The 26,219-nt window shown below is 43.0% G+C and overlaps 1 protein-coding gene across 2 annotated transcripts in view; it reads left to right on the forward strand.

The window, feature by feature from the left end:
• NSMCE2 (NSE2 (MMS21) homolog, SMC5-SMC6 complex SUMO ligase) overlaps nucleotides 1–23,811 on the forward strand; it is a 200,737-nt gene extending 176,926 nt beyond the window's left edge. For both annotated transcript variants that reach the window (XM_073590316.1, XM_073590317.1), the window contains exons 5-7: nucleotides 15,463–15,563; nucleotides 22,104–22,210; nucleotides 23,536–23,811. In XM_073590316.1, the coding sequence (XP_073446417.1) occupies nucleotides 15,463–15,563; nucleotides 22,104–22,210; nucleotides 23,536–23,650 (323 nt within the window). In that variant the 3' untranslated portion in view covers nucleotides 23,651–23,811. The remainder of the gene's footprint in view (nucleotides 1–15,462; nucleotides 15,564–22,103; nucleotides 22,211–23,535) is intronic.
• The last annotated feature ends 2,408 nt before the right edge of the window (nucleotides 23,812–26,219 follow it).

A 26,219-nucleotide genomic window follows, 5' to 3' on the forward strand; every position in this document is an offset into this window, starting at 1 on the left:
TCTGCATTATTTTTTATGCAAAACTGTTACAAATCCATCAAAGGTCCTGGTTTTGACAGATCTCACTGCTACCCACTTTCCTTTAGAGATTGCAGTGGGGATTGAGATGTATACATACAGTTGAAACCAGAAGTCTCCATCCCCTATATAAAAAGACACATCTGCAGGTTTTTCTCAATTTCTGACATGAAATCAGAATAAATCTTTCCCGTTTTAGGTCAATTAGGATTACCATAATTATTAATATTTGCCAAATGTCAGAATAACGAGAGAGAGAATGTTTGAAGGCATTTTTATTACTTACTGCAAAGTCAAAATTTTACATCCATCTCATTAGTATTTGGTGCCATTGCCCTTAAACTGAATGACTTGTGTGAAACGTTTGGGATCTCCGTCCACAAGCTTCTCACAATGGTTGATTAGAATTTGGGCTCATTCCTCCTGACAAAACTGGTGTAACTGATCCAGGTGTGTAAGTCGCCTTGTCCTCACCGGCCTTTTTCAGCTTTGCCCATAAATTTTCAATAGGATTGAGGTCAGGGTTTTAAGATGGCCGCTCCACAACATTGACTTTGTTATCCTTAAAGGGAAGTGAGTATAATATAACTCGTTTTTCTTCTCTTTCAGGTTGCATCGGGGGCTTATCTACAGCATTACAGAATGCTCTAGATAAGCCCCTGATGGCGGTGGCCACAGCTTATAGTCGAAAAATAGGTGACCGATTCCCTTTAAGCCACTTTTACCATTTTGGCAGTGCGCTTCGGGTCATTGTCCATTTGGAAGTCCCATTTCTGACCAATCTTTAACTTCCTGGCCGATGTCTTGAGATGTTGCTTCAGTGCGGTATTGCCACATAATCTTCTTTTCTCATGATACCATCTATTTTGTGAAGTGCACCAGTCCCTCCTGCAGCCAAGCAGCCCCACAACATGATGCTGCCTCCCCCGTGTTTCACAGTTGGGATGGTGTTCTTAGGCTTCCAAGCTTCTCCCTTTTTCCTCCAAGCATAACGATGGTCATTCTGCCCAAAAAGTTCAATTTTAGCTTCATCAGACCACAGCACATGTCTCCAAAAATTAAGGTCTTTGTCCCTGTGTGCAATTGCAAACATTAATCTGGCTTTTTTATGTTTCTAAACATACCGATCCCTGTAGTAAATATACCACGTATAGATCAAGAAGTGTTATTTAGTTAGAAAATCTTAAAAATAAATTACTTTATTTTAATAATGCTAAAACATATATACATAAAAACAGGATTCCTCAAACCATAAAACACACAACAAGAGGTTAGCTAAATAAAGCAGCTTACAAAAACACACAGGAATGTATACGTGTGGTCATATATAACATGTCAATCGATCAGGATACATACAATTCTAATATGCCACTAGTTGTAAAATTCAAGATACAATCAACACAGTGTAATTTCATATGGAAAATCCACACTGTTGTACTTGCATATCACCATGTAAAGAACTTATGTGCACAATCACGTTATATCTCTGTAACCATATGGCCAGTAAAATGACCTAAGCCATTACAAGAGCAGTGCAAAATCTGCAAAATATTCCATTATATCCATGCATGTCATTACACGGAAAAATTACATGCACAAGCCCAATACATAACTACAAACATGTGGGCACTAAAATGGCCAAAATTGTTATGGTGCCTAGGCTGGAGAAGTGCATTTCACAACTAAAACTATATATAAGCATAGACCACCATAGTGGTAATTGTTATCAGTATGTTCATACTACCTATAGTTATAACAAAAAGCCAATGACCTATGGCCTACACATATTACCTGTATTTGTGCTGCTTCCACGAGTGAAACGTCAAGTGGCATGCTAACACTCCAGACCCCAACGCACGTTTCGCTGATGCTTCTTCCTGAGCGCGCCCACCAACAGTTGCCTCCTTCTCACCCAGTATCTTACTTATGGTTTTGTAGCCCATTCCAGTTTAGTGGAGGACTATGATCTTGTCCCTACCATCCTTATAAAGCTGTTTGGTCTTGCCCATGGTGTAGAGGTTAGAGCCTGGCTGATTGAGTCTGTGCACAGGAGTCTTTTATAAAGGTGACTATGTAAGACAGCTGTCTTTAATCTTTAATGCAGGTAATGAGTTGATTAGGAGAGCGTCTAACTGGTCTGTAGGAGCCAGAACTCTTAATGGTTGGTAGGGGATCAAATAATTATTTCCCCCACTGTGTGTGTATGTTTGTGTAATATATATATATATATATATATATATATATATATCCCTGGTGATTTAAAAGTCCTTTTATTTTTTTTTTTAATTCTTGAACTACCATTCTTTCATACCTGTGTCACACACGTGGCTATTTTTTCATGGGATTTTTTGTGTTTCTTATATTAAGAACGTTTTTTAGCGGTGGTCATCATCATTCTTGGTGCATGCTATTTAGTTTTGGTCCCACGTGGCGGTTTTAAGACTTGCCTATGTTCTGTATTAAAACTGCAGTTGTCTCTCCTCACTTCAGGCAATGGGCTTGTGTCCATCTCAACAAGGCAATTGATCAAATACGATTATTTACATATTTGCCGGAGTTTACCGCAGCTTTCTGCTGTGCAGGAGGTTACAGGTACACGGCATCTTGTGCGTTCATAATAAGTAAACTGGTTTTTCAGCATAGACTCCGCAAATAAGATGGTGAGGAATTTTTGTACTATAATCACTGTCTGAGATAACGTCAACTAACCATAGGGGAGGTATGTATGTGATAATTAGTGCACCGCAAAAAGAAATTGTTCAACTTTCTTGTTAATACAAGCAGTACTATATTCCGGACTTAGAGTAACATGGGCACATCATTTTCCACTTCATTAATTACAAAAAAGTCACTGTGTACATTATATTACTTATCCTGTACTGATCCTGAGTTACATCCTGTATTATACCCCAGAGCTGCACTCACTATTCTGCTGGTGGAGTCAATGTGTACATACATTACATTACTGATCCTGAGTTACATCCTGTATTATTCCCCAGAGCTGCGCTCACTATTCTGCTGGTGCAGTCACTGTGTACATACATTACATTACTGATCCTGAGTTACATCCTGTATTATACTCCAGAGCAGTACTCACTATTCTGCTGGTGCAGTCACTGTCTACATACATTACATTACTGATCCTGAGTTTCATCCTGTGTTATACTCCAGAGCTGCACTCACTATTCTGCTGGTGCAGTCACTGTGTACACACATTACATTACTGATTCTGTACTGATCCTGAGTTACATCCTGTATTATACTCCAGAGCCGCACTCACTATTCTGCTGGTGCAGTCACTGTATACACACATTACATTACTTATCCTGTACTGATCCTGAGTTACATCCTGTATTATACTCCAGAGCAGCACTCACTATTCTGCAGGTGCAGTCACTGTGTACACACATTACATTACTGATTCTGTACTGATCCTGAGTTACATCCTGTATTATACTCCAGAGCAGCACTCACTATTCTGCTGGTGCATTCACTGTGTACACACATTACATTACTGATCCTGTACTGATCCTGAGTTACATCCTGTATTATACTCCAGAGCTGCACTCACTATTCTGCTGGTGCTGTCATTGTGTACATACCTTACATTACTGATCCTGTACTGATCCTGAGTTACATCCTGTATTATACTCCAGAGCCGCACTCACTATTCTGCTGGTGCAGTCACTGTATACACACATTACATTACTTATCCTGTACTGATCCTGAGTTACATCCTGTATTATACTCCAGAGCAGCACTCACTATTCTGCAGGTGCAGTCACTGTGTACACACATTACATTACTGATTCTGTACTGATCCTGAGTTACATCCTGTATTATACTCCAGAGCAGCACTCACTATTCTGCTGGTGCATTCACTGTGTACATACATTACATTACTGATCCTGAGTTACATCCTGTATTATACCCCAGAGCTGCACTCACTATCCTGCTGGTGCCGTCACTGTGTACATGCATTACATTACTGATCCTGTACTGATCCTGAGTTACATCCTGTATTATACTCCAGATCAGCACTCACTATTCTGCTGGTGCATTCACTGTATACACACATTACATTACTGATCCTGTACTGATCCTGAGTTACATCCTGTATTATACTCCAGAGCTGCACTCACTATTCTGCTGGTGCTGTCGCTGTGTACATACCTTACATTACTGATCCTGTACTGATCCTGAGTTACATCCTGTATTATACTCCAGAGCTGCACTCACTATTCTGCAGGTGCAGTCACTGTGTACATACATTACATTACTGATCCTGAGTTACATCCTGTATTATACTCCAGAGCTGCACTCACTATTCTGCTGGTGTAGTCGCTGTGTACATACATTACATTACTGATCCTGTACTAATCCAGAGTTACATCCTGTATTATACCCCAGAGCTGCACTCACTATTCTGCTGGTGCAGTCACTGTGTACATACATTACATTACTGATCCTGAGTTACATCCTGTATTAGACCCCAGAGCTGCGCTCACTATTCTGCTGGTGCTGTCACTGTGTACATACATTACATTACTTATCCTGTACTGATCCTGAGTTACATCCTGTATTATTCCCCAGAGCTGCACTCACTATTCTGCTGGTGCAGTCACTGTGTACATACATTACATTACTGATCCTGAGTTACATCCTGTATTATACCCCAGAGCTGCACTCGCTATTCTGCTGGTGCAGTCACTGTGTACATACATTACATTACTGATCCTGAATTACATCCTGTATTATACCCCAGAGCTGCACTCACTATTCTGCTGGTGCAGTCACTGTGTACATATATTACATTACTGATCCTGAGTTACATCCTGTATTATACCCCAGAGCTGCACTCACTATTCTGCTGGTGCAGTCACTGTGTACATACATTACATTACTGATCCTGAGTTACATCCTGTATTATACTCCAGAGCTGCACTCACTATTCTGCTGGTGTAGTCGCTGTGTACATACATTACATTACTGATCCTGTACTGATCCTGAGTTACATCCTGTATTATACCCCGGAGCTGCACTCACTATTCTGCAGGTGCAGTCACTGTGTACATACATTACATTACTGATCCTGAGTTACATCCTGTATTATACGCCAGAGCTGCACTCACTATTCTGCTGGTGCAGTCACTGTGTACATACATTACATTACTGATCCTGTACTGATCCTGAGTTACATCCTGTATTATACCCCAGAGCTGCACTCACTATTCTGCTGGTGCAGTCACTGTGTACATACATTACATTACTGATCCTGAGTTACATCCTGTATTATACCCCAGAGCTGCACTCACTATTCTGCTGGTGCAGTCACTGTGTACATACATTACATTACTGATCCTGAGTTACGTCCTGTATTAGACCCCAGAGCTGCGCTCACTATTCTGCTGGTGCTGTCACTGTGTACATACATTACATTACTTATCCTGTACTGATCCTGAGTTACATCCTGTATTATACCCCAGAGCTGCACTCACTATTCTGCTGGTGCAGTCACTGTGTACATACATTACATTACTGATCCTGAGTTACATCCTGTATTATAACCCAGAGCTGCACTCACTATTCTGCTGGTGCAGTCACTGTGTACATACATTACTGATCCTGTACTGATCCTGAGTTACATCCTGTATTATACTCCAGAGCTGCACTCACTATTCTGCTGGTGCAGTCACTGTGTACATACATTACATTACTGATCCTGAGTTACATCCTGTATTATACCCCAGAGCTGCACTCACTATTCTGCTGGTGCAGTCACTGTGTACACACATTACATTTTTTTCTCCAGGTTAGGCTACTTTCACACATCAGGTTTTCGGCGTCAGGCGCGATCCGGCGTCGTGCCGGAATGCCGGATCCGGCAAATGTTTTGTAAAACCTGATGTGCCGGATCCGGTTTTCTGCCGGATCCGTCTTGTTCTTGACAGACAAAACCGGATCCGTCTCATCCGGTTCATCCGTTTTTCTATCCGTTTTTTCGACGGATTACGCCGGATCCGGTTTTTAAAATTGACCCTTGTGGCCCCTCAAGGCAGAGTACACTGGCAGGATGACAGAGTGTGAAAGATTTGTGCCCTAAACTTGTGTACCTTCTGGACCAACAGTATATACCTTTGCCAACCAAAGTTGGCTATCTTGTCATGGTCTTACTATTTTTACCTTTAGGCCACAGGTGTGTTCCTGGTTGTGTTTTATGCAAAGTATTTCACCTTTTAACAAAAGTTGTGTACATTGTTAGGAAATCACCAACAATAAACACAACTTTTTAGGTGAAATACTTTGCTTCAAACACAACCAGGAACACAACTGTGGCAAAAAGCTAAAATTTACCCACAGTTATATACCTGGTTTTGAATACCTTTTTACCTTTGAAATACCCTGTATTTAACCTTTTTTTTAAACATAGTTCGCCGCAGAAAGAAAAGACAGACAACCATTGTGAAACGATAATTTAACTTTTATTTAAAAATTTTTTTTTTTTTTTTTAATTTTTTAAAGTGCAAAAAACTTTTTTAATAAAGGTTTTAAACCCAATGGGCATTTTTATTAAAAAACACACATTACAAATCTGTGTATTGTGGGGTGGAAATACTGCTGGAGGGGCTGCGGGACACTTCGACACTGGGTGTGTGGAGAGAGGACTGGGATCGTGGTGGGGAAGGAACAGTTAGAGGTGAAGGTGTGGAAAAAACTACAGAATGGGTGGACATGTGGGAAGCAGAAGAGGTGGTGGGTGGTGGAGTGGAGGGTTGGGCAGGGACTGTAGGAGCAGATGATGTTGATGGAAAGTTGTATGGGGAAGGAGTTTGGTACGGGGAAGGAGTTTGGTACGGGGAAGGAGTTTGGTACGGGGAAGGAGTTTGGTACGGGGCAGGTTGCTGGAAGTGGGGAGATGACTGGTACTGGTCAGGTTGCTGGTATGTAGTAGGAGGGGGAGGATGAAAAGTGGCTGGAGGGGGTGCAGATGTAATAGGAGGGGGAGGATGGAAAGTGGCTGGAGGGGGTGCAGATGTAATAGGAGGGGGAGGATGGAAAGTGGCTGGAGGGGGTGCAGATGTAATAGGAGGGGGAGGATGGAAAGTGGCTGGAGGGGGTGCAGGTGGAGGAACTACAGTGGTGGGAGGTGGAGGTTGGGAGGTAACCTGCTGTAGAGCACCGTGGCACGAATGCATTACATGCATCTGCTGGGCAGGAGAGAGCGTTTCCATGCGCTCCACAACAGACCTGAAAAAGGTGTGGTTTGGCGAAGATCTTGCTTCTGAATGCATGGTTTGCAGAAGTGTCTTCACCTCCAGAATGCTGGAGTTGATCTGCTGAAAGCCTGCGGAGATTTGCTCTGACAAGACTTTGAGACAGTTCTGGAAAGATGCATTCAGATGCAAGAACTCTTGCACATAACTCTTTTCCTGACCCCTCTGCCGCTGCCGCCCAGTACCCGCAGGTGTACTAGAGGTGGCAGGGGCAGAAGGGTGGGGTAAAGGGAAAGCGATCTCCTCACCAGCAGCTTCATGTAATGTAGACGGCCACGATGCTCCTGTGCTGGTGGATGGGACAGATGGGTCGAATGTGTGGGAAGGCTGGGAAGGTGCAGATGTACCGGGGCGGTAGAAGTGTCCCTCGGTGCCGGTCTCCTCAGGGATCGCCTCAGAAGGGTCCAATCGTGCAGGCTCCCGAGTGCTGCTCACCGTGCTGTGGAATAAAGAGAAAAAAAACCAATTAAAATACTGACATGGTATGGCCCTGGCTGAAAAAAAAAAGTTACATCTTTTTCACATGTGGTGTGTAATATTTACCTTCTGGTGAGCATTGTTTCCCGGAGGAACGACAGGGCTTGTGCGTACTTGTACTTGCTCCTGCGTCCTCCAGATCCACTCGGGGCCCGCATCTCTTTATTGAACTCCTTCTTGAAACGATCCCTCACAGACCGCCACCGATTCACAATTCTGTTCCCTGAAACGAGAAAGGAGTGGTTAGTATACAACATCAGTGTTTCACAAACTCCAGTCCTCATGGTCCCCAGGGGTCATGTTTTCAGGATTTCCATAGTAAATAGAAATCCTGAACACATGATCCGTGGGGACCACGAGGACTGGAGTTCGGGAAACACTGGTTTACATCAAGCAACCGGTACTGTATATACTTACGCTCTTTAATCTGGGCCCGAACATCGAGGTCCTCCCAGCGGCCCACAAGGAGAGAACAGATTTCCTCCCAGAGTCGTCGGGTAATGATCAGGTCAGCGTGGCGGCGGTCAGCCATATTCCAGAGCGGCTCCCTTTCTCTGACGAGATCGATGAGGCGGTCCACACCAATCCCTCCATCCTCACCGTCAGAGTCAGGAGCACGCTGTGAAGGCTGTTAAAGAAAAAGACAAAAATAACATAATTAGCCTCCACAAAAGAAATGAAATAAAAAGTGCAAAAAAACAAAGCAAAAATATTTATACTTACACGCTGGTGACCGCCGCGTTGCTGTCGCCGACGACCCTGGGAGGCACTGCGAGGACCTCTTGGCCGAGCACCAGATTGGGAAGACTAGAGAAGAAAACAAAAAATGTTATGTCTTTGGATGTAGGCATTTGTTTGCTGTGTGTGGTCTGCAGAACATTGTTTTCTATGTGTTGTGTGTAGTGTGATGTTGTGTTTCTGCATTTGATGCAAAAAACTTACGAATTGTGAGCCCACTCCAAGCGTCTGTCCACCCCTTCCTTCTTCTTCTGGGAGCTCCTCTTCATCTTGTGATTCCTGTTTTGAAATAAAAGGCAATGAATAGACATATATTACAGAGATGATGGATTTTGGAAATAAAAACTTACCGTCAAACGCTGACGATGCGAGGGAGGGCTCCCAGAAGAAGATGTGCTGTCCTGTTGATGGCCAGACTCCATGGCTGTGGGTATTGCTGCTGCCAGTGATGCCATTTCTGCTGCTGCTGCTGCTGCTGCTGCTGCATCTCTTTGGCGGCTGTTGAATAAAGAGAAACAAAGGGCCAATGAATATCTTGATATTCCATGGCCCCAGTTTGGAGGAATGGGGGATTTGATAATTACCGTCTCTCATCTGCTTCTGGACTCCCCTCCCGTTCAGCATGCTGCTCCATTTGGGGTGGTGCTGATGGTGCTGCTGCTGCATCTCTTTGGCGGCTGTTGAATAAAGAGAAACAAAGGGGCAATGAATATCTTGATATTCCATGGCCCTAGTTTGGAGGAATGGGGGATTTGATAATTACCGTCTCTCATCTGCTTCTGGACTCCCCTCCCGTTCAGCATGCTGCTCCATTTGGGGTGTTGCTGATGGTGCTGCTGCTGCAGATGTCTGCTGCCTTCTCCTGCGCCTGGTTGCTGTCTTGGGTGGCATGTTGGGTGTGGCTGAGGGTCCCATTGTCTTGCTTATATATCTCCTGTGGGCAGAGCTACTGAGCATGCTCAGACCAAAAAAACCGGATCCGGCTTTCGCCGGATCCGGCGCATTGCGGCGCTCATAGGCTTTCATTGTGTGAAAAAGCCGGACGCGCCGGATCCGGCGTGTCCGGCTTTTTCGCCGGAGACAAAAAACGTTACAGTAGACGTTTTTTCCAGACGCCGGATCGCGACACATTGCGACACATTGCCGGATCCGGCGAAAACCGGATGAAACGCATGGCCATCCGGCGCGATCCGGCGCAAATGCAAGTCAATGGGGGGGAAACCGGATCCGGCATTGCATTTCGCCGGATCCGGTTTCTGTCAAAAGCGCCGGATCGCGCCTGACGGCGAAAACCTGATGTGTGAAAGAGGCCTAACAGAATCACAGCATATTACACTGAACACACCATTTTTTGTTAATGATAAACCCATTTGTTTGATAAGAGCGGTATACATCAGTAGGGGAAGCTTAGTAATTTCAACACTCTTTGCAATGTTGCTTAATTCTTTTTATGTTAGATTCATTGGAAAACTCAAAAGATTACGATATAAAGTTGGTCACAACCTGTAGATAATCCTAATATAATGGTTTATGAACACTCATCCTAATGAGAATCAGTGCTTTCCATAGAACCCGGCTTCATGTGTAATGCAGGTTACAAAATGGATCGGTTGGGTTTTCCCATGTCTAATGTTTATGGCCTATGAAGTTGCTGTGCCATGTAAGTCTGGCTGGTGGCGCAGTGCTATGACCCGTACTGTCCTATAAATGCAGCTGTGTGGTCTCAGATTCCAAGCTGAGGGGGCTGTGTTTGCCTCCTGTTTAGAAGTGACTTCGGGGAGAAACCAGTAGAAGTTTACATTATATTACATTACATTTATAGCCGTTTACCTTCTCCTTTATGTTCACAACATCTACAAAATGTCCTGAATATTCTTACATCATGAGTTGTGTGCTGAAAGACATAGACCATTATTTCTACCATCATTTCTTTGTTCATAGCATGAAACCCAGTAGAACCCAGGACTGGTCAGCAATTCTAAGTAGACCCCTGCAGTCTCCAGCACCCTTCAGCAAACCCTTTTATACTTCTACACACTTTAGCGGGTCCGTGTAATTTCAGCACCCTTTAGCAGCCCTCCGGTGATTTCAGCACTTTTCAGTAGACTCCTGCAGATGTTGGCAATCTTAAAAACAGAATCCTGCAGTCATCAGTACCCTTCAGCAGACCTTAACAAACATCAGCAACATTTGTTTGACCACTGCAGACTTCAATATCCCTCAGCAGTCTTTTTCTGCTTTCAGCAGACCTCTCTAACAGATCCGTACAGACATCAGTGTCTTTCAGCCAGCCCCTGCTAATATCTGCATTCTTCAGCAGACCCCTATAGACTTCAGCACCCTTCAGCAGAACCCTACTAATCTCAGTACCTTTCAGCAGAACCCTACTAATCTCAGTACCTTTCAGGAAAATCCTACTAATCTCAGCAGCCTTCAGCAGAACCTTACTAGTCTCAGCAGCCTTCAGCGGAACCCTACTAATCTCGTCAGCCTTCAACAGAACCCTACTAATCTCGGCAGCCTTCAGGAGAACCCTACTAATCTCGGCACCCTTCAGCAGAACCCTACTAACCTCAGCACCCTTCAGCAGAACCCTACTAATCTCAGTACCTTTCAGCAGAACCCTACTAATCTCAGTACCTTTCAGGAAAATCCTACTAATCTCAGCAGCCTTCAGAAGAACCTTACTAGTCTCAGCAGCCTTCAGCAGAACCCTACTAATCTCCGCACCCTTCAGCTAGCCCTACTAATCTCAGCACCCTTCAGGAAAATCCTACTAATCTCAGCACCCTTCAGCAGAACCCTACTAATCTCAGCACCCTTCAGCAGAACCCTACTAATCTCAGCAGCCTTCATCAGAACCCTACTAATCTCAGCAGCCTTCAGCAGAACCCTACTAATCCTAGCACCCTTCAGCAGAACCCTACTAATCTCGTCAGCCTTCAACAGAACCCTACTAATCTCGGCAGCCTTCAGGAGAACCCTACTAATCTCGGCACCCTTCAGCAGAACCCTACTAACCTCAGCACCCTTCAGCAGAACCCTACTAATCTCGGCACCCTTCAGCAGAACCCTACTAATCTCCGCACCCTTCAGCGGAGCCCTACTAATCTCAGCACCCTTCAGGAAAATCCTACTAATCTCAGCACCCTTCAGCAGAACCCTACTAATCTCGGCACCCTTCAGCAGAACCTTACTAATCTCGGCACCCTTCAGCAGAACCCTACTAATCTCAGCAGCCTTCAGCAGAACCCTACTAATCTCGACACCCTTCAGCAGAACCCTACTAATCTCAGCACCCTTCAGCGGAGCCCTACTAATCTCAGCAGCCTTCAGCAGAACCCTACTAATCTCGGCACCTTTCAGCAGAACCCTACTAATCTCGGCACCCTTCAGCAGAACCCTACTAATCTGCGCACCCTTCAGCGGAGCCCTACTAATCTCAGCACCCTTCAGCGGAGCCCTACTAATCTCAGCACCCTTCAGGAAAATCCTGCAAATCTCTGCACCCTTCAGCAGAACCCTACTAATCTCAGCACCCTTCAGCAGAATCCTACTAATCTTGGCACCCTTCAGCAGAACCTTACTGATCTCAGCACCCTTCAGCAGAACCTTACTAATCTCCGCACCCTTCAGCAGAACCCTACTAATCTCAGCACCCTTCAGCAGAATCCTACTAATCTTGGCACCCTTCAGCAGAACCTTACTGATCTCAGCACCCTTCAGCAGAACCTTACTAATCTCAGCACCCGTCAGCAGAAACCTACTAATCTCAGCACCCTTCAGCAGAACCTTACTAATCTCAGCACCCTTCAGCAGAACCTTACTAATATCAGCACCCTTCAGCAGAACCCTGCTAATCTCAGCAGCCTTCAGCAGCCTTTTGCTGCTTTCAGCAGATTTCTCCAACAGATCTAAATGGATGCCAGTATAATTCAGCCTCCCCCCGTTAATTTCAGCATTCTTCTGAAAACCTCTGTAGGCTTCAGCACCCTTCATCAGCACCCTACTGATCGCTGCAGTCTTTTGCTGCATTCAGCAGACCTCTCCAACAGATATTTTCAAACATCCGTGTCTTTCAGCCGGCCCGTGGTAATCTCAGCATGCTTCAGCAGACCACTGTAGACTTCGGCACCCTTTAGCAGATCCTTGCCGACCTTTTGCAGACCCAGCAGATACCACATTTCAGCAAACATCAGCTCCCATTTAGCTTTCCATTGTAGACATCACCACCCTTCAGCAGACCCCCAAGAGAAACTAGCACCCCTCAGCAACCCAGCACCAGTTCTGCAGACCCTTTCAGCTGTCGCAGAGAAACCTCCTCCAGTCTAACCTGTAGAGGTCTAGCTGTATCTGCACAGACTGAATAAGGCCCTCTCCTCCATTCCTTCTTCTGAAGACGTTTCATGGACTTTTTAGGAGAATAACTAGGCCTGTCATTCCCCATTTAAGTCTGTGGGTAATAGGAAACCCACAGATTTATCTACTGGTTATAATGGAGTAGGGCTGTTATTCTTCTGTAGAATGAACACATCTATTCAGAACATTTCATCATTTCAGTTTTAGGACTTTTCAAATAATATTTTTTTTTTACTTTAGGCAAAATGTAAACAATTCATTTAATTTTTTTTTTCCTTCAAAAAAATAACATTCACAAGAAATGACATCAGGCTGCAGAAGAATGCCGCGCAGCGAGGCAAAAATCTGTCCCCGGTGACACAGCTCACGATGACGGGGCAGAGAAGGTTGCTTAACTTCTCCCAGGGAAGAATTTCAAAGCTTTAGATTATCTACAGCAAACGTCTTCCAGGAAACGGGCCATTAATTCTCATACACCAAACTTGTTTTGAAGATGTGTTATCTGTGATTACTGTTTGAGCAAGCACCTTTCTGAAAACCTGGAAATATAGGTCACTTACCCGGTATATATCAGACAAGGACTGACGGGCGTAAAGGGCAGGTTTATTAGAAACGCACATTAGCAGTAATGGTGCAATAAATGGGCTGAAGTTAAACAGTGAAGACTTTTTTTTTCTAATTATAGGTTTGGCTTTACACCTGTAATTTTATTTTCAGTGTCACTCCCATCATGCCTCAGGATAGAGCATAGAATTAGATTCCTCCTTCATTACAGTAGGAGGCACATGGACCTACAAGAGTGTAAGTATGGTCTTCTATTAAACGGAATCTGTTAGCAGGCTTATACTATTTAATCTGAGAGAAGCAAAATATAGGGCAAGAAACCCTGATTCTAAGGATGTATCCCTTACTAGGCTGTGTGCTCTGGTTTCAATACAATCAGTGTTTTATCAGCAGGAGATTATGACTGGCAGGACTAGGTGCCATGTGCCAGGCAGTCCAGCTATGTGTAACCCCGCCCCTGCCACTGATTGGCAGCTTGCACACAGCTTGTGTGGGCGGAGTTATACACAACTCTGCATTCCGAGCTGCGCTAGAACTACAGCAAAGAAAAACATGTATTCTATCAAAACTGCAGCAAGCAGCCCAGTAACTAGAGAGAAAAGAGACACCAAGCGTAACAGGGTCTTGTCCTAAGGAGGAGAATCAAGGTGAGGGAGAGGGAATAGCTCACCTTACGGGGTTGTTTGTCCCACCACTGAGCAATTAAGTATAACATCTTCTGCAGTAATCTCGAGCCGTGAAATCCGTTCATGTAGAATAAATAATATTAGAATAGGGGTGGTAATCTGCACTGCCCATTTAGGACTCAAGAAACCATGGACTATATGGAAATTGTGAGTCTTCCGATGAAGAAGTTGGTCCAACTTCGAAATGTGTAGAGAATAATCCGCTGGTCAAATTTCCCCATCCTCCTTTGTTTCTTGAGTCCTACATCAACACCGCAGACTACCAGCCCTGTTATCTTATTATTTAATTATTTAGCAGCGCAGTAAGTGATATATCACTGGAATCAGGGCCTCAGAACCTACATCATGCTGCTCTCAGATTACATAGCGAAAACCTGCTGAGTGGAGAGAACTGACAACCTTTCCAGAAATGGAAATCTTCGCAAGATAATTGTTATCAAAGTTATGAAAGCAATGGATGAGATTGTTCCCAACCTCCTCCCTACTCCACATCCATAAAAAAGAAAAGCAAATTATTCCCAACCGATAACTTGCTGATCCCTGGAGGTCCAAACTGGACAAGAAGATCTTCCAGGATCAGAAGATCTGGGCTTTGCACCCAACGTCTTGAGTGGAGAGGAGGAGATCATGCTTGACCTCCGCTCCATTCATCGTCAGTGGGAAATAGCGGAGTACAGCGTTCCACTTTGGTGGAGGTCAATCATGCCCTCCTCTACTCCATTCAAGACGCGGTGGGAGAGACCCTTTCAGAGCCGCGGTCACTGTGTTTTCAGAGTAGTGATTAGCAAGTAGTCCCCTAAGTTACTTATATTGGTGGAATAACCTCTTAGGTGATGTTTCTGCCTTTTGTGATGTCCAACTGATGATGAAAAGTAGGGACTCCAAGTTCTTGTTGTCAACCAAAGAGTGGGACCAGCCGGCTTCAAAAACAACTGGCTCAGTGGACAACATCTGCAAGGAGTTTGTATGTTCTCCCCGTGTTTGCGTGGGTTTCCTCCGGGTTCTCCGGTTTCCTCCCACACTCCAAAGACATACTGATAGGGATTTTAGATTGTGAGCCCCATCGGGGACAGTGATGATAATGTGTGCACACTGTAAAGCGCTGCGGAATATGTTAGCGCTATATAAAAATAAAGATTATTATTATTATTATTAAAGATTATTATTATTAACTGACTGCTGAGAGTTTCATATGGTTTTCAATTGGGGATCATTAATTTAAGTATATTTGATAATCTGGTACAAAGTGAATGTATTAAAAAAAAAAAACAAAGAAAAGGAAAAGAAATTCCCCCGATGAGTATTGGGCACTTGTTTCATGCTATTGTCCTTTTTTTGTCTCCTAGTGGGCGTTTCTCAGGAGTCAAGCAATCCAGCCTTTGAGGATGAAGACGAAGAGATTGCGGTCACTCAGACCATCGCTAATTTCATCTGTCCCATAACACAGGTATAGTACATGAAGGGGCTACATGCTGTATATAAGCCCCCCGACCTGTAAGGGAAGAAAAATAAGTTTTATTATACTCACCTGTGGGGCGGTCCGGTCCGATAGGTGTTGCAGGTCCGGGTCTGGTGCCTCCCATCTTCTTCCCCTGCCGCTCTCCTGCTTGCTTCATCGCTCCCCACTCGCGCTCCTGCGCAAGCGTACTTATCTGCCCTGTTGAGGTCAGAGCAGATTACTGCAGTACGCAGGCGCGAGAATTGTCCCTTTAACTTTTTTTTTTTTCTCTGCTTGTTCCAAACGTCATAAGTTTTTTATCTTTATTTTTTTTTTTTACTTTTTCCATCAGCGTAGCCAGATTAGCACTCATTTGTTTCTGGATGAGTTGTTCTTTTAATTTTGCCATATAATAGATTGAAAAAAAATAGGAAGTCAAGTGAAATGGCGAAAAAAACAACAACATAATTTCGCCATTATTTATTTATTTTTTTAACTTTAATTTTTACCACATTCACTGTGCAGTAAAAATATGACCTTGTGACCTGTCAACAGTTTTCTCCAGGTCAGTACAGTTGTGTCAATGCCAAACTTGTTTAATTTTATTATTATAAATATTTTAATTATTATTGTTGTTGTTCCTATTATTATTATTTTTTTTAATTATTAATTTAAAAATAATATTTTAATGGCTTCAAAATTTCTGAAATTTGCAAAAAAGAAAAATTTGGTTTGTTGCCTTTAGGTTTGTCCAATTTCCATGCCTCCTTCTTTTTGAGTTGATGGAGTATCTCAAGGGCTTGTTTTTTGTTCTTAGCTGTAGTTGTTTTTTTTTATTTTGTCCCATTTTAGGGTGCGTAAGAGAGAGAATTGCGGTATATAGTATAAGCGATGAAACAATTGTAGGTTGAGCTCCCTAATAGCTAAAGTAAAGATAAAAAAATGTTATAAAAAATACAGCTTTTTGCTACATGTACTAAGAAGTAACTCTTGTGTCACAAAGGCGAAACTTGACTTCCCATGATAAGGAAAGCCTACAACCTGTATTTTGGCTGCAGAATAGGAGATCAGCACAAGAGTTGGACTCCACACACATGCTGCAGTAGATGGGCATCACATCTTTTCCAGTGGATTCATGGGAAGAGGCAATCTATGCCTTTTGCATTCACAATGATCTGGAGAGAGCCAATTGATCACACTACCAATTGCTATTTCTGCATGGTACCCACATTAGGAAAGGAATTTCAAGGAAGAAGTGGACTTTACAGTATCCAAACAGTCCATCTGCAATATGCCCAGTACCATATGCAGAAGAACTGCCGGTCCCTAAAGCATCAGAAACATTTTCAATCTGATCAAGTGAGGAAGAAGAGGGCGCTTGGTGTCATGAAGCATCTTCCTCTCATGACCTAGACTTTCTGTCAGTAACCTCAACTGAACTGCACCTTTAACAGCATTGTTCAGTTTACTTTGTTATGAGATTTGTATCTGCCCAAGAGTAAGGCTGAGCTCTTAGGTTCCTGGCCACAGCAATAAGGCTGAGCTCTTAGGTTCCTGGCTACGGCAGTAAGGCTGAGCTCTTAGGTTCCTGGCCACAGCAATAAGGCTGAACTCTTAGGCTCCTGGCTACAGCAGTGAGGCAGAGCTCTTAGGTTCCTGGCTACGGCAGTAAGGCTGAGCTCTTAGGTTCCTGGCCAGAGCAATAAGGCAGAGCTCATAGGTTCTTGGCTACAGCAGTAAGGCTGAGCTCTTAGGTTCCTGGCCATAGCAGTAAGGCTGAGCTCTTAGGTTCCTGGCCAGAGCAATAAGGCTGAGCTCTTAGGTTCCTGGCTACAGCAGTGAGGCTGAGCTCATAGGTTCTTGGCTACAGCAGTAAGGCTGAGCTCTTAGGTTCCTGGCTACACCAGTGGAATTTCCTAGCGGGCAATATTAGTTTTTCTTTGTTCCGCAACTGTGATAAAGATCTTGTCCAATACTTCTCATAGATTGTAAGCTTGCGAGCAGGGCCCTCACTCCTCTTGGTATCTGTTATGATCTATGTGGTTATTTTTATGCTGTAATGTCTATAGTCTGTACAAATCCCCTCTGAACTGTAAAGTGCTGCGGAATATGTCGGCGCTATAGAAATAAAATTTATTATTATGATTATTATTCATGGAGGGTGATCTTGTGGTATGCAACAACATCAACAGTTTAATGGATGCTCTGAAGAAAAGTCATAAATCAGAGGGATGGAGGCTCCTCATCAATTTGTTCAAAACCTAAAAGCCATCTTGCTGTGTAATGGCAATGCGCTACCTTCAATTCCCGTTGGTTATGCAGTCCAGATGAAGGAAACCTTTGACAACATGAAACAGCTGTTGAGGTGCCTAAATTCTGACCAACATGTGTGGCCCCTCTGTGGTGACATAAAGGTGCTTGCCCTGTTACTTGGTCTCCAGGGTGGATACACAAAGTACTGCTACTTTCTGTGTGAGTGGGATAGTCGTGCAAGAGAATATCACTACAAGAAGAGAGACTGGCCTCTCTGACATTCACTTCAGCCAGGGAGTAAACATGTCCTTCATCCAGCACGGGTTGACCCTCATAAGATCGTGTGAACACCATTGCATATCAAGTTGGGCTTAATGAAGACCTTTGTGAAGTAATGGATACAAATGCAAAGGCATTCATTTATCTTATCGAGAAATTTCCAAGGTTCCGTGAAGCAAAGATAAAGGAAGGAGTCTTTATTGGACCTCAGATTCATAAGCTTCTTCAAGATGACGAGTTTCTCCGTTTATTGCAGGGCACGGAAAAGGCTGCATGTGGTAACTGATTTTTTGGGAAACTTATGAGTAGATAACTATGAAGAGTTGGTGGAAAATGTCATCAAACATATCAGGATCTTGGCTGTAACATGTCCTTAAAGATTCATTTCTTACATTCACATCTACTCTTTTCTCAGGATCTTGTTTTTTTTTTCTGCTTACTCCTCATCATCCCAGTTATTCTTAACTTCCCAAAAGAGCCGGGAAGACTTGGCGGAGACCGACAGCTGGGAGGCAGGTGACTTTGAACCAAAAGAACCAATTCAAAAGGGTGGTCCATTGACGGCAAATGATCGCTAGGAAGGAGAAGATGAAGGGGAGGAAGTTAAGGACAACTTACATTTGCATCTAGACTTTTTTTCCACCAGTGAGCTGCGAGCATGGGGAGAGATCACACCAAGATATTGCAGCAATAGAGAAAAGATATCAAGGAAAATGGAATCCATCGTGATTGCAGATTATTGTTAGAGAGTTGTAAGATATGAGCCGATTCCGGAGTACAAGAGACAAGCAAAAGAGTCGTCGTCACTGAATGAGGAGCAGATCTTGCAGTGCAATGTCTGTGTGTAATTTTCAATAGTGTTTGAAACGTTTTAGTTATTCAAATTGTTGCTAAGTTTCCTCTAAATAAATTTCAATGTATGCATTAATTATATGTAGCAGTAAAAGGAAAACTCTGGTTTCATAGACACAAGAGACAACTGAAAATTTTCAATGTCAGATTTGAATTCGGGAGGGGAAAATCATTGTGAAATGTCTCATTTCATAACTGAACATGACAACTTTTGAAAATATGTAGAACAGTGATTTCACAGTATTGTCGCACTCTGGTCTTTAATTGCGCAACGTGTTAAGGTTCGTTGACCTCCAGAGCAGTGATCATCAGTGCAGCTACTTTCTGGGGGCCGCGGAAGTGGTCATTGAAGTTTCAGAAAGATCTGTCTTCTTCATCAGCAGGCCATAGAGCTGCAAGCAAGACTTCACGCTCAGCCTTCATCAATATTCGCTTTTTAGAAACCATTTTGCCTTCACTTTGTCCTAATGGGGGGTAAATCTGGAATGGTCGTTACTCCAGCATAGATGATGAAGGCCTGTGTGATGTTATGGAGACTAGACAATGTATTTAAGATACCCAAGTATCTATCACAGGGATATAAATCCTTGTATAGATCCAAAATACACAGCATTTATACTATAAAGGCAGACATAAGTGTATCTTGTAGGCCCCTTATGTGCTTAAATGGTCACTCTCTACACACTTTGAGTAATAGGTAATCCAAACAAATATAAGAAGCTTTGTAATGTATCTTGTCAGAAAAATATGCTTTTTTTTCTTCACTTATGAGCCACTTCTTATAGCTAAAATCCTTCTTGGTCAAAACGAAGTGCTGGATGCATAGCTGCTCTGCTCAGTACTTTGGTACAATGTCCTCCTTGCGGCTTTTGAATGTGCTACCTAAAGACAGGAGAGCAGGAATCGCTCATATCTGTGGGTACTGTGTATTGAAGACATAGCGGCTAATCTTCCATCCAGTTGGTTACAGACAAGTAAAATTTAAAGAAATAGAGTTATCCCACATGTTACACACACAACAGCTTATTAAAATAAAATAATTTATCTGAAATGACAGGTACACTTTTAAAGCTATATTTCAGCCCAAAAACATCTCCTCTCAGTAATTATAATAATAATTTTGTATTTCTATCGATAAATGTAATCAAATCTTATAGGGAAACTGTCAGTTGGATCAACCCTCCTATGCTGTCTCTATGGGCATGTAGGTCATAGAAAGCTGAACCAAATGATACATTGATATACGTGATCCGATTTCTTATTCCAGAGAAAACCACATTTTTCTTAATATGTAAATGAGCTGTTACGATCTATGGGCCGGACATAGATCTTCCTGAGGGTCTGCCTCGAGAGCGTATCTTAAATGAAAAAGGGCATTACCAGTGTAATACTAACAGTCTGGTCTCCTGATCTATATGTCAGTCATTATGTGTCTCACACTGGTATTTGCCCCTTTCATTTAAAATAAGCTCTGGAGGCAGATTCTCCAGTAGATCTATGTCCAGCCCATAGATCTTAACAGCTCATTTACATATAAAAGAAATGTGGAATAAGACATAGGATTGCAGCTATCAAGGTATCATTTTATTCAACTTTCTATTACCTGTATGCCAATATAGTTGGATTAGAAGGGGTGATCCTACTGACAGATTCCCTTTAAGCACTCTTACCACCAGTAACAAATCATCTTCTAGTTCCAACAGCTGAGAGAGTTCTAGAAGATGCATGTGCACACATTCTTTGGGCTGCTACCCTATCCATATCGCCCTTCTATCACTGATGGAAGATCGAGTGCTGTGACTGGTTATTTATGACAGTACGATAGACTGAAAATTGTACTGCCTGACCCACGCTCGATCGCCACCTCTTTACACTTCCTCCCAGGCACAGTCTTGTAGGTTGTGAGCGAATGATGTGGGAGTGGTTAATCGGGAACACTACCATTCTAGCACTTACAGGTACCCATGTGACTGGCACTTTATAAATGGAGTGAGCTGTGCACAAGTTTAATACTAAGTTTCCAACGCCTTCATAGATTATTGAGGTGAGTATCATATTTTTCGGATTATAACACGCACTTTTTTCCCCCAAATTTGGGGGGAAAATGGGGGTGCGTCTTATAATGCGGATATACCTTATCGGCACGCCGCTGCGGGTGTGCGGTGCTGCTGCGCTGTGTCCGGTGCTGCTGCACTCTGCACCGGACACAGCGCAGCAGCACCAGACACCTGCAGCGGCGTGCCGCACATCACAACGCTCCACTTTTGCCTCCTCCAGCAGGGACCCTGGGACCCCACCTCACCGCAGCCACCACCCCCAGTAAGCAATAAGATGCATGGATTATAAGATGCAACCACCATTTTATTAAAAAAAAATTTTATTCCTATTTTTCTCCTCAAAATTTGGGGTGCGTCTTATAATCCAAATCTAACTGTTCATTGGTAGTTTGTATACTGGCGACCTTCTGAATATAATATATTGTCTTTGACCCATAGTCTACTGAATTAGACTAAATATTAATAAACTATACAGTATACTGCCTTTTACTGGTGCACAGTCTTGTTTTAAAAATCTTTCACTACATACTATGAAACATAGTATGAAAATATTCAAGACATGGGGAGAAAAGTTCAAGAAATTGATTTTCTATAATTTCTGCTGCTTTAGTAGTGATGTGATGACAGGGACCTGTCACTTATCTTAAGTATATGATTTTTTTTTTATTCTGGTGTAAGTGTCGCCGTTCTCCTGAATCCGGCGATGTTTTTCTTTTGTTCCTGCTCCTCTCCGTTCCTGAGATATGGCCTCCTCTTTCCTATACATAAATCCAGTCTATATAGTCAACTGGGCGTGGTCATCCAGAAAATGCCCGCATGGAATAGTTGATGTACACACCCACTTGGATAAAATAGACTAGATTTAAACAGGGAAGAGGAGGCCATATCTCGGGAACGGAGAGGCGCAGGAACAAAAGAAAAACATCACCGGATTCAGGAGAACAGCGGCATTTACACTGGGTAAAAATATTACATATTTATGGCAAGTGAGGTCCTCTTTAAAGGGAGCATAGGACTTAGCTTAGGGTTATTGGACAGCATCATGCACATCGTCTCTGCTAATTCTGATTTATAATATGTCATATTGTGAACTGTGGTTTCATTGCAGATGGAAATGGAGAACCCAGTGAAAAACAAAGTGTGCGGTCACTCATATGATAAAGATGCAATTGTACGGATGATTACGAACAAACACCAGAAGTCTAAAAATGCCAGGTGGGTTCCCAAAAATGAGTTTTCGTTCTTGAAATTATATGGAAGAAAAATCTGAGTGAAATGAGTGATGCCGTAGCCGCTTCCTCATAATTAAAAGTTTTAGTACATTTTCCTTTCATGCGGCAGATTATGGTCGTCATAATGTGCCCCCTCCCCCCTCAGAAATGACAGGCTTTGTGTTTTCTGCCCATTGCGTTGGTCCCCTGCTTATGACCAGGACGACGGATGCTGATGTGCCTGGACGGGGGCACGAGGAACAGTTACTGGAACTACAAAAAACGAAGCAAAAGCAACCGATATAGCAGGGGTGTAATCAAAAAGACAGTAGTTGAGCCCCGCTTGTAGCAGAGTTGGACTCTGAGCTAAGTTTGTCAGAGAGTCCAATGCAGAACTAACCCAGCAGTATAGCAGAGGTGATTTAGTTCAGAGCTGAGTTTGTCGCAGAGTCCAATGCAGAACTAACCCAGCAGTATAGCAGAGGTGATTTAGTTCAGAGCTGAGTTTGTCGCAGAGTCCAATGCAGAACTAACCCAGCAGTATAGCAAAGTTGATGTAGCTGCAGAGCTAAGTTTGTCGGAGAGTCCAATGCAGAACTAACCCAGCAGTATAGCAAACTTGAGGTAGCTGCAGAGCTGAGTTTGTCAGGGAGTCCAGTGAGAGCTGAATTAGTCAGGTGATATAGGAATCCAGAATGGATGTAGCAGTGCACAGTAGTAGCATGGATACTAACCACATGAATATTGAATTGCTGCCTGGAATTCTCTCATCTCTGATGAGACAACCCCTGGCAGTGATTCGGCACCTGCAAGTGAAGAGACTAGAGTGATGTGTCAGTTACAGACTGATGGCCCTCTCTGTTCTTTGGCCGGCTCCCACAACGTCATCAGGAGCCTACTGCGCCTGCGCTCTCCCGTCTCATGAGATGTCCCCAGGCAATGATTCCAGCACTTGCGCAGAATCTCCGGCAGGGGGAAGACAGCTCCGTCGGCCGAAGACTGCTGAACCAGGGCAGTGCGAGCTTACTCGCCGTCCCTGGAATGTTGGCATCCTGGGGGACCCTTGAGATCGCTAGACCTCACGAAACGTCATGATGTCGTAGAGACATTGTAAAGGCGTCTTCGGTGCCGGCATACAAGGGTATATGCCAAAGAACTTCGCACTGGCTTGGTTCGGCAGTATCGAATTGGACTCCAGACCAGGGTCGTGGGAATCTTTTTCTTCATCCCTAGGGAAAAGCCATTAGAAAAGAATGTTGCTTAGAGCTAATAATAAACTAATGCTTGTAAATGACTGACAATGGTTCCAATCTCTATGGTCTTCAATAGGTGTCCAAAAATCGGCTGTGACGTGGTGGACATGGACATTACGGATCTTGTGCCAGACAATGCACTCAGAAGAGCCCTTGATATACACAAGAAACAAAGACAGACGAAGCATTGAACCCCAGTCCAGAACACAAGGGCTAACCTACAGTCCAGGGATACATGGTGCCGCTGAGTGGTAAGAGACGAGGTGAAGGAACATCGACCACTCTGATTATTTCAGTTCTGAAAAAAATATAAAACAAAACATTTGTTAATAAAGTTAAAAGTTTTTTTTTCTTTTCTGCTTCTTGTTTCCTTTACAGCAATATCCTTAGTACATTTGTATAGAGATTTTATGTAAAAGTGGTTCACGGTAAGTGGCTGAGAAACGTTTAGTTTATTAATGAAGAAGGCATTAAATGGTGGGCTGCTTCGGATTTTGCCTTTAATTAGGGAATGAGAAGGTAGTAGTGAGTAGTAACCCCAACCGCACACATCTGCCATTATTTAAGATAGTGGGAAGACTGATAATGACGTGCAAGATCCTGCTAACCCAAGTTAATAATAAAAAATCCTAATCGAGCTCCTGATTGTACACAGTGAAATAATCAAAATTATCTTGAAAATGAAATATCAAAAAATATGTATTAATAAATCTATTTTTTGGGGTGTTTGTTTTATGTGAGTTCATGTATAAAAACCATTAAAATATATTATTCAGTCCATTAGATATTTTCTATTTCCTGCAGCTTACGTTTTAGCTTTACTGTGTAGACTGGGGCAGGATTAGCAGAGGCTGTAGGATTTTATGACAATGAGGCAAGAACAAAATACACACACGTATGCCGCACCATTGTGTCCCTGGCCTCTGGCAAGAGCCTTTATTGCAGCGATAGAGCTCAGTCCTATAAGAGGTCCTCTTCAACTCCCTGGTGGCCATAATAGAGGACGCTACTACACCGTGAAGGCTGTTCAGTGTGTGGCACTTTTTTGGCTTTGAGCTCTCATTTATTGCATTTAACAAAATTATCGTGCTCTCTGTATAGGCAGTACCGAAAAGAAGTGTGTGCCTCCAATATGGCCGTCCCCAAGAAAGTTCTTAAATATAAAAAATAATTACCTGCAACTTATAATAAAAAATAAATATTTTCGTCAGACTTGGAGACAATAAATGAGCACCATGTAGTGAATGGAAGAGTGGAAATTGGACCTGGTGATCATGATTGCCCCTTGCCAATCCCTTTGCAGAGCTACGTGGTCTAGAACCCACACTGGGCCTGCTAGTGACTAAATACATGACTAGTGGCTATTTTCCCTAGCACCCATGTTTAATAGGGAAAAATAAATTACTTACATTGGTTGAAAAAACTCTAAATACCCCTGTTAAAATGGCAGGATATTGTGTAATGTAAAAAAAAAAAGTAATGAGACGAATATTTTCAAAACTTTTTCCACCTTTATTGTCACCCATAATATGTACAAATCAATTGAAAAATCGACTGAAGACTCTTTAAGTGGCAAAAGAAAAATAAAGAACAAAAATAATGTGGTTGTATAAATATGCACACCCTTAAACTAATATTTTGTCGAAGTCTCCCTTGAAATTATGACTCTGTTCAGTCTTTTTGGATAGGAGTCAGCACGGCGCATCTAGAATTGGCAATCTTTGCCTACTCTTCCTTGCAGTACTTCTACTGTACATTTGTCAGATTGCGGGGTCATCTCATGTGTACCGCGCCTTCTTCTGGTCTCAACACATGACCTGGATTCAGATTTGGCTTCTGGCAGGGCCATTCCTAAACTTTGATCTTCTTCTAGTGAAGCCATTCTTCTGTTGATTTGGAGGTTGCTCAGAACTATTGTCATGCTGAAAAGTGAAATTCCTCTTCATCTTTACCTTTTTAGCAGAGGTCTGAAGGTTTTGATGCAGAATTGACTGATATTTACAGTTGTTCACAATTCCCTCCACCTTGGCGAAAGCCCCAGTTCCAGCTGCTGAAAAACTGGCCCAAAGCACAATGTTGCATCCACCATGCTTCACTGTAGGTATTGTGCGCTTTAACTGATGCGCAGTGTTGGCTTTGTAACAAACATTTTGGAATTATGGCCAAAAAGATCAAACTTGATCTCATCAAACCATAACACTTTTTCTCACATGCTTTTGGCAGATGTGATGTAAGTTTTAGCAAAACATGCATGGGTTTGGATGTTTTTCTTTGTAAGAAAAGTATTCCATCTTGCCACTTTACTGCACAGGCCAGACATATGAAGAATATGGGAGATTGATGTCACGTGTATTGCACAGCCACTTCTTGCCAGAAATTTCTGCAGCTCCCTCAATGTTCCTGTAGGACATTTGGCAGCCTCTTGGACCAATTTTCTTTTTTTTTTTTCATCTGTTTGAGGGACTGGATAATAAAGGTAATAGTTCTGGGTAATGTGACCGTTGTGCAAAATTTAAGCTACGTCTTCACAGTGCTCCATGGTACAATGTCTATTGCCGTGGATATTTTTTGTACTCTTCTCCTGGCTGATAACTTTCAACAATGAGATCCCTTTGCTGTGTTGTAAGCTGTTTACGGACCATGACTTTTGCTGTAAAATGCAACTGAGAAAATGTCACGAAAATCCTAGAACAGCAAATCTGTGTATGAAATTAATTAGAATGCCTGTAATTGACGGCGGTCGTATACAGACAACTATGT

Source organism: Dendrobates tinctorius, unplaced genomic scaffold (assembly GCF_039654945.1).
Source record: "Dendrobates tinctorius isolate UK_male_01 unplaced genomic scaffold, ASM3965494v1 ptg000116l, whole genome shotgun sequence".
Taxonomy (NCBI): domain Eukaryota; kingdom Metazoa; phylum Chordata; class Amphibia; order Anura; family Dendrobatidae; genus Dendrobates; species Dendrobates tinctorius.